The sequence below is a fragment of the Cydia strobilella genome, chromosome Z (genome assembly GCF_947568885.1).
Source record: "Cydia strobilella chromosome Z, ilCydStro3.1, whole genome shotgun sequence".
Taxonomy (NCBI): Eukaryota; Metazoa; Arthropoda; class Insecta; order Lepidoptera; family Tortricidae; genus Cydia; species Cydia strobilella.
This window is the reverse complement of record NC_086068.1, coordinates 45,000,104-45,012,422: the sequence shown is the minus strand read 5'-3', so window position 1 is coordinate 45,012,422 and position 12,319 is coordinate 45,000,104. Positions and strand designations below refer to the sequence as shown.

At 37.3% G+C, this 12,319-nt stretch overlaps 1 protein-coding gene across 1 annotated transcript in view; it reads left to right on the top strand.

The window, feature by feature from the left end:
* Positions 1–12,319, top strand: part of LOC134754807 (UDP-glucose:glycoprotein glucosyltransferase) — a 106,708-nt gene that overhangs the window by 38,613 nt on the left and 55,776 nt on the right. Inside the window, exons 10-11 of the mRNA XM_063691184.1 lie at positions 7,077–7,273; positions 8,444–8,559. Of these exons, the coding sequence (XP_063547254.1) occupies positions 7,077–7,273; positions 8,444–8,559 (313 nt within the window). The remainder of the gene's footprint in view (positions 1–7,076; positions 7,274–8,443; positions 8,560–12,319) is intronic.

Genomic DNA, 12,319 nt, shown 5'->3' with positions numbered 1-12,319 from the left:
GGTAGGCACATACCTCCACGTTGATACTTTAGTCATTTCAAAAATTTCATTTATGCGATTAGCTACAAATACCTTTAGTTTAGCAGATTTATTGTGCAACCAGCACAACACGATACTTGAGTCGCACCAATGCACGACACGATCCGGTTTGTATCTTAGAGAGTCTAGGACTTCCCTGCTGAGCCTGGCAGCCAGCAGCGCAGCACCAAGCTCCTGCCTAGCATAGCAGCCGTACAGTGACGTCACCGTTTTCAGACACAGACTTCATATAAATACAGGCACCAAGGGCCGACTGTGATGCGTCACTGAAAACGTGCATTTCAATCAATTTTGTTGAATCACATAAAACTCGCCTATCTATTTTGAGATTTTGTATGAATGGTAAGTTTTCGACAAATTTCTCCCACTCTTTTTTAATAAAATCAGGAACAGGTAAGTCCCAATCTATTTTGAGCTCCCATAATTTTTGTAGAAGCATCTTTGGTTTAATTACGCATAGACTTAAACAACCTAGTGGGTCAACATTTTTAAATGAGTTTGACATAATGTATCTTTTAGTTATGACTTCACTCGGAATAGGATCTTTCACAGGAAAGCTTAACTTATCATTAACTGGGCTCCATCCTAACCCGAGAGTGCTAGCTGATTCACTAATGATTAAATTTTCTTGTGTATTTATGTTAGAATCTTCAAACAAAGACGATAAGTTACTTTTGTATTTTCTTAAATTAAAACATCCTGTCTTTAGTGCCTCAGAAACAGATTTTTGTATATATTTTAGTTCGTGTTCAGTATTAGCTCCAGTGGTATTCAATCGCAGCGTTTTAAGGGGGCTGGACTCATCTTCTCTCCATACTATCAATTGCAGATTTCGGTCATCGTCGTGGTACATTTTCTCGATATCACCAGAGAGAATGTACCGGTATTGTCGCGCTCTAACTAGAATGGAGAAGAGAGAGTCCTGGACATTAGGCCCCACCAAAAGAATGTCATTGAGTGATTTGCCAGAGGAGGAAGCAGCTGACGCGTCGTACACGACACGACGCGAGGAGATGTAGATTCACTATTTTTAAAAACAGCATGATGGCACAAAAAATAGGATTTGGTTTGAGCAAGCTAGACTCAGACAGATGGCCTAGCTCTGCATATTCATTTATGAATGTAGTGTATTCGGATTTCAAGGTCGGATTTCGCTTGAATTTTCGTTCCAAATTTCAAAATCTTCTTTTAGCTAAGTTGTAGGAATCCCCAAGATATTCAGGTGATTCAGTTAACGGCAATTTAACGCAAAATCTACCGCTTTCTAGTCGTATAGTGTTAGTTAGGAAATGATCTCCACATTCCTGCTCATTTTGATTTAAAATATTTTTGTTGGGAACCTCTTCGGTCTCCCAGAATTTAGTTAGCATATTTTCAATATTTTGTTGTGATTTAGTGATAATTGCATGATTACAATTAATTTTGTTTTGATTTTTGTTATTTTGATCGTTAGTATTTTGATTTTTAGTATTTTGATTTTTGTTATTTTGGTTGTTAGTATTAGTATTTATTCGTCCGCATATTAACCAACCCAATTTAGAATTTCGTAGTGTAGGCATAGAGGGACCCAGAGAGCATTTTTCAGTACCTAGGATGTCCCAGAATATGTTCGCGCCGATCAAAATCTCGACCTCGCCTGGTTGGTTAAAATCGGGATCCGCTAGCCGGATATGTTTAGGTATCCGTATACTTTGGACATCTACTGGACGTTCACGTATGTTGCCTGTTAGCTCCTTTAGCACAAAGCACGATAAGGCAACTTTATATGGATTATTTAGTGAATTAATTTGCGTAGTACATCTTTTGACAATGTTGTCTACACATTTATTACCGGCTCCTATCAGATGTATGCAATCGATAGGATTCGATTGTAATGACAATCTTTCTTTTAACGATTCTTTGATAAATGAGAGCTCACTTCCGTTATCTAAGAAAGCTCGTACTCTTTCCTTTTGATTTGTTTTAGGATTACACACTTCGATTATTGCAGTAGACAAAAGCCCTCGGCTATTGTCTAAGTCAAAAAAGTTGATCGCTGATGATGTGTTGCTTACCGTAGCAGCATCTGGGGGCACGGCCGTGCCCCCGCCAAGACGAGACAAAGGGCAAAAGGCAGTGCATATCTTTTCTCGGCACGTTTTGCCGTATTTTCGACTCCTCGTAGCTTCGTCTTGGACAATGCTAGAGAGCTGTAATTTTTTGTATACCATGTACTCAGTAGACTTATCAAAAACACCAAGTTTTATTAAGCTACCAATAGGTAGCTTAATAAAACTTGGTGTTTTTGATAAGTAATAATAATACTTAAAATTTTATAGTACCTTAATTTTCACTGTCCGAAACACATGAACTTCGCGTCATAGAAAATACAGACTACTTCCTGAAGTAGTAGTAGTAAACTAGTTATTGTACAAATATACACATTAAAAATTACATGGTACAAATAATAAGATGTACAAAGGCGAACTTATCCCTTTGAGGGATCTCTTCCAGTTAACCTTTGAGTAGATGAGAGGAGAAAGTGAAAAGAGGGTGACAAATGTAGCAAAATGTACAACAAGGTACCAGAAAGATAAAGGATATAAATACATACAAAATTAATAGGATAAACATATAATATATTACACAAAAAGGAATGGGGAAAATACACTAAAAATTGGAAAGAAGTAGAAAAATATAAAGCAACATACAATACAAATATAGGCACATTAATCAATCAGAATAACCATAGCTTCTTTAACCTCTCCTTGAACGTTGTCTTATCGCTGCCTTGTCGCTGAAGTCTTAGAAGGCTGAAATTTGGCATGTAGGGATGGTCTGCAACCCCTTAAAATGGGGGTACCTAAAAATACCTCTAAACCTGAAAACATTGGTTCCTGAAGTCCTAGAATCGTGAAATTTTGTGTGGTAGCAGTGATCGAAATGCTAATACAAAAACAACAATTAAAAAACCAAAAAGTTTTCGAAGTACAGATTTGAACCAGGTTCACGTAAACCAGCCAAATAGCGCCCTCTATATTGGCACTGTTTCTTGTCGTAAACTTTTCAAAACCTTACTTCAAACACAAGCGCTGGTGGCCTAGCGGTAAGAGCGTGCGACTTTCAATCCGGAGGTCGCGGGTTTAAACCCCGGCCCGGCTTAATGTTAACAGAATGCTGGTTGGAAAAAGTGATCGTATCTACATACGTGTAGAAGCTTATATAGCTAAGTGCATGCAGTGCCACACTATGACACTACGGATTGGTTATGAACTATTACATATAATGACATAGCTAAACTAAGCTCATAGAGTACTTCTGAAAGTACACAAGAGTTTCGGTAGATGTCACCTTAATTAGTTTAATTATTATATCATAGAATTGAGAGACTTATTACTATCTAGATTAGGTAAGTAGGTATTCGTAAAGATAGATATAACTCCGTAATAGATGGATACAGTCCAAGGAAAAAACGGTGCCTCGAAAATCACGAAATTTGATTCTCGACCAGATGGCGCCACTTTTGGCCTACTCTCGTATAGAGGGCGTTGACAGTTTCGTTTGTTATTTAACAATTTTAACGCATATTAGTAAAAGAAATGGGTCAAAATCATACAAAAATAATTAATGCAAGTAAAAAAAATCATTTAACTATATTTAAATACATTTTATCGTACTTTTATAAATCTACATATTTAGTTTTAAAGTGTGTCGATAGATGGCAGTGAATTTACTGTGGTTACAAAATTTAACTTCTTACTTCGGCCAAACCGTCCGCCATGAAGATACTTGGAGACGTTGCGGGTAGCGTGTACCTGTCATACGCTCCGGGCATTCGGCCTTCAGTAGCCAAAATGGCAAATACAGAATCCTTACAGTTTTGTTTAGTCCGTCTGTCCGTCCGGTCTTCCGTCTGTCTGTCCATACGTGATAGCCATTTTGGAAAATATGTGTATTTTGTGAGCAGACTATGATCAGTTGTTTTATAAACTACATTACATACTCGACTGACGACGTTCATGTGACTCGTATTCCCACGTAACAAAATATTGTTCATTAAATTAAATTTGCCGTATCGTGCTGAACAATTTATTTGTGCAGTATTCAGCGAAAGGTGAATATATGTAGTCATATCATAATAGGAAGTTTGCAGGTAATTACGACTTTTTGTTTTCGGATGTCACAGTACCATCAAAATGGCATCTCGATTGGTTTTAAAGATTCATGAAGTAATTCGAAAGTACTGCGCGACGCTCCGCACTGAGCGGTAGTTCTATGTAAAAAAATGCGAAGTTGGAAAAAAAAAAGATATTTAATACTAACTTCCGGTTTGTTATATGAAAAAAAGATAAAAAAAAACTTTTTTTATACATTTTCAAAGAAATCAACTAATATTCTCAAATAATCACTATTTAGTTATAATTAAATCCATTGAAAGAATTGCAATAATAATTTTTAAAAAATCCGTTCCTCAAATTTTGTAGTTTTTTCAAATGCGTATAAATTTTTAACGAAGCAATATATTAAAATAGTAATGATGCCAAATTTTTTAGTTCACATATAGGTCCAATTAATCCAACTATGAACAAAATCCAGAACCTGACAATTTTTTTGCTGCCCGCTTGACGTGAAATGCCCCATGGTAGACATGAAATGGTGCAAAGGGTGGGTAGGTATATAAAATTATTAATGGCGGTGCTGTAAGCGCCTATCGAAAGTTGAAGGCAACGAATCTTCAATCGTTATTTCACAGCAATCGTAGTCCAGCTTCAGGGATCTGAACAAGTCACCTTTTACATTTCTGACTTTAACATTAACCTCTTTGATTAGCTAGTTGACCATTTGACCTCTTTGATTAGATTAAAAGTAAATTGCATTTCTGCCACTAGTCTTTTTGCAACTATAGGTAATTCACGTTTGTAAAAAATGGTTAAGGCGGTTCCCTGAGCCAGAAGGCGAAAAATCTCCTTATATGATCCTGTTTTCCTAAGAGGCGTTGATATTCGTAGACGTGGAAAAAATATATGTAGTTCTTGACTATATTATCTCTAATATCATAGCTTCCGATACACGAATTATGACACTTCGCTCGATACAATTAATTCCCAAAGTAACCTCTAACTCGGCCTTTTAATCCAACTTTACTCGGTTATTTATTATGTGATACTATAAATAAAAAAAGAAGAAAAAACAATCTTAACTGAAATAATAATTTCATAGCTTTCGAATTTCGATATTGTAGGGTAACGTTTTTAAAATAAATAAAAATCAACAAAATTCGATCAAAATCGACACTTGGCGCGCATGATCTTTTCCGTTCTTTCTTGCGAAATGTGACAGAGACAGCGGCAAACCGACGGAACGGCCTTAATCCAAAAAGAAAAACAATTAACAAATGGATAAAGAAGTATCCTTGTCTGACTTAATACATAAGCACTTAAATATATATCACTTACCATTTTATGAATGTAAAAAAATTATAACAGACTGGCTTAAATGTAAGAGTTATTATGATACAGAAAACTTAATTCACAATGTTTTAGGAACCTAAACACATACACACACACACACATTACACTCACACGCGCGCGCGCACACACACACACACACACACACACACACACACACACGCGCGCGCACACACACGCACGTACGCACGCACGCACGCACGCACGCACGCACCCACGCACGCACGCACACTCATATGGACTTGCAAGTCCCTCTTCTCATTAGGTTAAATTAAGCTATAAGTAATTACTTTTGTTATTCTCTGATATTGTGTTCATTTTTATTTCTTTAAATTTATATTTATATTTTAAAACCATTTATTACCAATTTTAAGGAAGAGCGGTGCCTCTTAACACAGGTATTTTCTTACTTAAAAAGAGGCACCATCACTTACCTGTAAAAGTAATTCTTAAACGAAATAAACAATTTTTCATTTTCATTTTTCATTACTTACAACGAAAACAACAATATACTGCTGCATTGTATTATTTGACGTGTTAATTTCCACGTGTGACCGTCATTGTTTACTCATTGGCAATTTGGCAATAACAATAGGATTAAGTCGTGGCTGGTGAATTCTTTGTTAGCACTGCGGCACCCGGGTGTCGAACGATTTGAATACTGTTCCTATGTTATCTTTCCGTCTGATAATAAATGAAAATTTTAAATATCAAAAGAACTAAAAAAAACACCATAAGTATCGTTAGTAATTCGGACAGTAAAACTACTAAACATAATTCTAAAACAATAAAATCAAGAGTGTATTCCCCATTTGTTCCTACCCCACGTGGCCGCCGCGATACATGAGGCGGGGATATATGGGAGTGATTTATATGAAGCGCCTATTCACAAATGCGCCCGGCGGGGAGAAATAGGAATACACCACATCGAGCCATTACTCATCATACCTTTAGTAACATGTATTTTTATTTGTTACTTTAGTTTAGGTACAATCAGCCATTTGAAGAGTTTCGCTACCAACCATTCGATCAGATCAGCTGAATTGTAGCTGATGATTTAGTTATCACATTAAAAGCAATACGGGTACCAAGACTATGTGACAGTCAATTTGTAAGATTATATTGTATACAAATAGGTATAAATTAGACAAGAAAGAAACTACAATTATTTACCTCTATCTATACGTAACGCCTATACGGTACCCAGACCCAGACCACATTTTTATTCCAGGAATATTATTTGGAATAAAAAAATCATGATTACATTTATTTGAATAAGAATAAGTTATTCCCATTCAATTTTGTCACATACGAATTAGTCCCGGCCAAAATGCGGGATAATTATGACGGGAATAAAATCAACTCGATTTTATTCCGACGAATTCTTATTCAAATAATGATTTTATTCTTAAATGCCCGACACTGGTCACTTTCTACTAGAAAATGACTGAGCAACTTCTCTACCAACCGCCTGAAATAAGTGGTAGACACCGTGCATTTTTTTATAGCAAATGCATTGATGTATAAAGCTCGACATCATCAACGATTGCAAAATGGTTGAAAGACTTTTGATTCCTGCAAAATTTGTAGGTGTTGATAAACGGCGTGCCGCTGTGGGACGACGGGCCGACGCCCGTGACGGCCTCCGTGGAGCTGCTGGAGGAGGCGCTGGTGTCCGCGCTGTCGCGGCACACAGGCCGCTTCCAGCGCGCCGTGTTTAGGGGCGAGCTCTCCGATATGGACGATGCCGTTGACTTCCTTATGAAGCAGTCGCATATCATGCCCAGGTGAGATCATAAACAGACTGCCTCCGTGGAGCTGCTGGAGGAGGCGCTGGTGTCCGCGCTGTCGCGGCACACAGGCCGCTTCCAGCGCGCCGTGTTTAGGGGCTAGCTCTCCGATATGGAAGATGCCGTTGACTTCCTTATAAAGCAGTCGCATATCATGCCCAGGTGAGATCATAAACAGACTGCCTCCGTGGAGCTGCTGTAGGAGGCGCTGGTGTCCGCGCTGTCGCGGCACACAGGCCACTTCCAGCGCGCCGTGTTTAGGGGCGAGCCCTCCGATATGGACGATGCCGTTGACTTCCTTATGAAGCAGTCGCATATCATGCCCAGGTGAGATCATAAACAGACTGCCTCCGTGGAGCTGCTGGAGGAGGCGCTGGTGTCCGCGCTGTCGCGGCACACAGGCTGCTTCCAGCGCGCCGTGTTTAGGGGCGAGCTCTCCGATATGGACGATGCCGTTGACTTCCTTCTGAAGCAGTCGCATATCATGCCCAGGTGAGATCATAAACAGACTGCCTCCGTGGAGCTGCTGGAGGAGGCGCTGGTGTCCGCGCTGTCGCGTCACACAGGCTGCTTCCAGCGCGCCGTGTTTATGGGCGAGCTCTCCGATATGGACGATGCCGTTGACTTCCTTATGAAGCAGTCGCATATCATGCCCAGGTGAGATCATAAACAGACTGCCTCCGTGGAGCTGCTGGAGGAGGCGCTGGTGTCCGCGCTGTCGCGACACACAGGTCGCTTCCAGCGCGCCGTGTTTAGGGGCGAGCTCTCCGATATGGACGTTGCCGTTGACTTAATTATGAAGCAGTCGCATATCATGCCCAGGTGAGATCATAAACAGACTGCCTCCGTGGAGCTGCTGGAGGAGGCGCTGGTGTCCGCCCTGTCGCGGCACACAGGCCGCTTCCAGCGCGCCGTGTTTAGGGGCGAGCTCTCCGATATGGACGATGCGGTTGACTTCCTTATGAAGCAGTCGCATATCATGCCCAGGGGAGATCATAAACAGACTTATTATTGTTTCCAAAACTACGTCGTGCTCGGTTTTGGCGGATGTAAGTCACCAGAAATTAGTATCTGATGCTACGGGTAACGGCTAGCTGCTAATTTGTTCCTTTAAAAAACTGGCCGGCATAAGTTTCAATAAGTAACTCATATTTCTCCCTTTCACAGGTTAAACAAACGTATCCTCAGCTCCGAACCCTCCCAGTACTTGGACTTGTCGGGTGTGCCTGCTTCTAGTGAATTTTTCACGGAAGAAAAAGTTCATAGAATGTTACAATTGACAGGTATGTCCGTTTGCGGATTGGTGCCCTATTGACTTTCCGAGAAAAAATACCCCGTTTTTCGATTCGCAGACGGGTGCTTTGGCAGAGTAACGATTGGCAGAATCTCATTACGCATAACAGTCGTTTGCAAGAGTAGTCAGTAAGCAGAGCATATATACACATATTCATTTTTCGTAGAATAATAAATATAATAATTTAGTAACTGTCGCAATTACCCGAGAAACCATTGTAGTGTAGGAAATGAAGCAAGTTGTTGTATGGAGACCCATGCATTAATTCCTCAGTCGATGAAATTTTGCTTGGTTATTGTATAGTATGAGCCGTAACTAACATATAAATATAAAAAAAAAACACTCCTAAGTTAGGTATTTCTTCGTAAAAATACAAATCTGTTTATATATTGAACCGAGTAATTCCTCCGTCCAAAATTATTTTACCAAATAAGTTATGTGATGATACTAGAAAAAATCTAAAACTTTTGTCAAACATGAGAATATTTTTTTATATGATAATTACCTTTTTTGACTCTCATTTCCATTGGAAAATTGCTCTGTCATTTTTTTCTTCTTATATGATCTTAGAATATAATTTGGCGTAGTGGATAAGAAAATCCAAATTTTTTTTATGTATTTTAGAACGATTAAAAACTGAGAGTGGAAAATTTCTCAGCCTGATTTCTTTTTAAATATATACTAAGTAGTCACGTATACACTTAAATCCAAAATATCCAATAGATGTATCATCCAGAACACCGAAATTTTGGAAGCGAAGATAAATCCATCCCGCGGTTACGCAATAATGTACCGTCTTCCTTTAGCAGTTAAGTGCAGATTAGCGTCCCGACCCGACCGCGTGACCCGCAGCCCGCACTTAAGAAGGGAGTTGTCGTTGTCACTGGTGTGTGATTCTTTACACTACATTTAGTGATTTTTACAAGCTTTTATTTAACTTGCAATGTACCTACGTAATTAAATATGTATTTAGTTATGTAACTATGTTTGTACGGGTCAAAGTTAAATTTGACCCACTTTCCGGTTTCCGATGAAGCTTATAATTTGCACACATATGTAAGTTGGGTGACAATGCAATATTATGGTACCATCGAGCTGATCTGATGATGGATACAGGAGGTGGCCATAGGAACTCTGTGATAAAACAATGCAACCTAATTGTGTTTGGGGCTTTTAGAATTGTCTCAATGAGTATTAGTTGCCTGTGGAAAGAAAAGTACCGTCAGCGATAAAAGCTTTGCCAAAAACTTTTTTGCGTTTTCTTTGTTGTAGATAGTTGTAGATAAAGGTGCCTGAAACAACATACTAAAAGTACCGATTTATGGGGGTGAAGCTAGCGGGTAGAGGGAGGTGTAAAGGTCCCGTTTTAGGGTTCCGTACCCAAAGGATAAAACGGGACCCTATTACTAAAACTCCGCTGTCCGTCTGTCCGTCTGTCTGTCACCAGGCTGTAGCTCATGAACCGTGATAGCTAGACAGTTGAAAATTTCACAGATGATGTATTTCTGTTGCCGCTATAACAACAAATACTGAAAACTACGGAACCCTCGGTGCGCGAGTCCGACTCGCACTTGGCCGATTTTTTTAAGTTTTTCGTAAATAACTCGTAAACGGTGGCCCATAACAAAACATGTCCTTTTACATGAATAATTTACATAAACTTGCCTACAAGAAAGATTTTATACACTTTTTCGCTAGGCTCAATATTAAAAAAAAAAATTAAACGAGAAAGTTAATTAAAATCAATTCTATTTTTTTTTTCGTTAAAAAACTCGTAAACGATGGCCAATAGCAAAAAATGTTGTTGGACGTAAATAATCTACACAGAATTTAGTACAAAAAAGACTGCATACTTTTTGCAAGGATTAATATTTAAAAATATATTAAAGAGGGGATGTTAATTATAATTAATTCTTAGGTTCCTTTTTTTCAGTTTTTCGTAAATAATTTGTAAAGTATGAGCTATAGCAACAAAAATCTTATACACAAATAATTTACACAAAACTTTCTACAAGGAACATGTGAAACACTTTTAGCTAGGATCAATATTTTAAAAAGATATCAAAGCGGGATTGTTAATTATTATCAATTTTTAAGTCCTTTTTTAGTTTTTCGTAAATAGCTCGTAAACGGTGGCCCATAGCAGAAAAGGTTCTGGTAAATAAATAATCTACATAAAATTTCCTACAAAAAACATTTCGAAAACTTTTCTCTAGGATCAATATTTAAAACGAAATTAAAGGAATATAGTTAATTACAATCAATTCACAGGTCACTTTTTTAAGTTTTTCGTAAATAATGGGGCGTCCCGGAAGTAAAAAACAAATTTATTTTAAAAATACGAAATTTAAGGTAAACATTAAAAGTAATTATTTTGGTTGAAAGTAGTCACAAAGTTAATTAAGTTATTAGATTCATACCGAATTTGCTCCTACGACAACAGATTTTTTTTTTCTTAGATTTTTCGCGGCCTGTCATACTACGGCTGTTCCCGATTTTGCAGCCACTCCTTTTGCCATACAAAGTATTTCTCGCGCCGTTTCTTCATAAAGTCTTATTATTGTATATATACAGTTTGTCTAGCTTTTACTTGAAGAAAGTGTTTTACTATATCCTTTTAAGTATGAGACTCGTAAAAAAAAGGCAATTGGAAATAATCCTATTAGCAAGTGCTTCATATTCTGATCATTCATTTGGAAACACTAATATGCAGTAACGAAATTCCCACTTTAAATGACAGATAACGAAATCGTAGATGCAACGACATCAAAGCTTTTATTTTCTTTTAATAATACTTTCAGCCAGTAAGACTTTGAAAGTTGTCTCTTTACTTCCGGGACAGCCTTTATCTCGTAAACGGTGGTCCAATGCAAAAAAAATGTTATACATAAATAATTTACATAACATGTTCTACAAAAAAGGTTTATTACACTTTCGCTAGGATCAATATTTAATGAGGTATTAAAAGGGGAAATTAATTTATAATCAATTCTACACATTATTTAACTTTCCCACTTTAATTGTTTTATAAATATTGATCTTAGGGAAAAGTGTTCCACATGTTTCTTGTAGCAAATTGTATGCCAATTATTTATGTTTAAGAATTTTTTTTGCTATTGGTCATACTTCACAAATTATTTACGAAAATCTAAAAAGGGACCTGAGAATTGATTATGATTGATCGTAGCTAAAAAGTGTAAAATACCTTTATTGTAGCAAATTTTGTAAATTATTTTTGTATATTTTTTTGCAATGGACCACCGTTTACGAGGTATTTACGAAAAACTCTAAAAAAGTGACCTCTGAATTGATTGTAATTAACTTTATTCCTTTAATTTCGTTTTAAAAATTTATTCTAGAGAAAAGTTTTCGGAATGTTAATTGTAGAAAATTTTATGTAGATTAGTTATTTACCAGAAACTTTTCTGCTATGGGCCACCGTTATTTACGAAAAACTAAAAAAGGACTTTAAAATTAAATAACTTAATAATTAACTTTCCCGCTTTAATATCTTTTTAAAATATTAATGCTGGCGAAAAGTGTACCACATGTTTCTTGTAGGAAATTATATGTAAATTATTTGTGTATCAGATTTCTTTTTGCTATAGGTCATACCTTACCAATGAATTACGAAAAAAAAGGAACCTTACAATTGATTAAAATTAACATTCCCTCTTTAATATCTTTTTAAATGTTAACCCTTAAATGCATAATGATGTATATATGCATCGTATATTTGATGGTCCGTG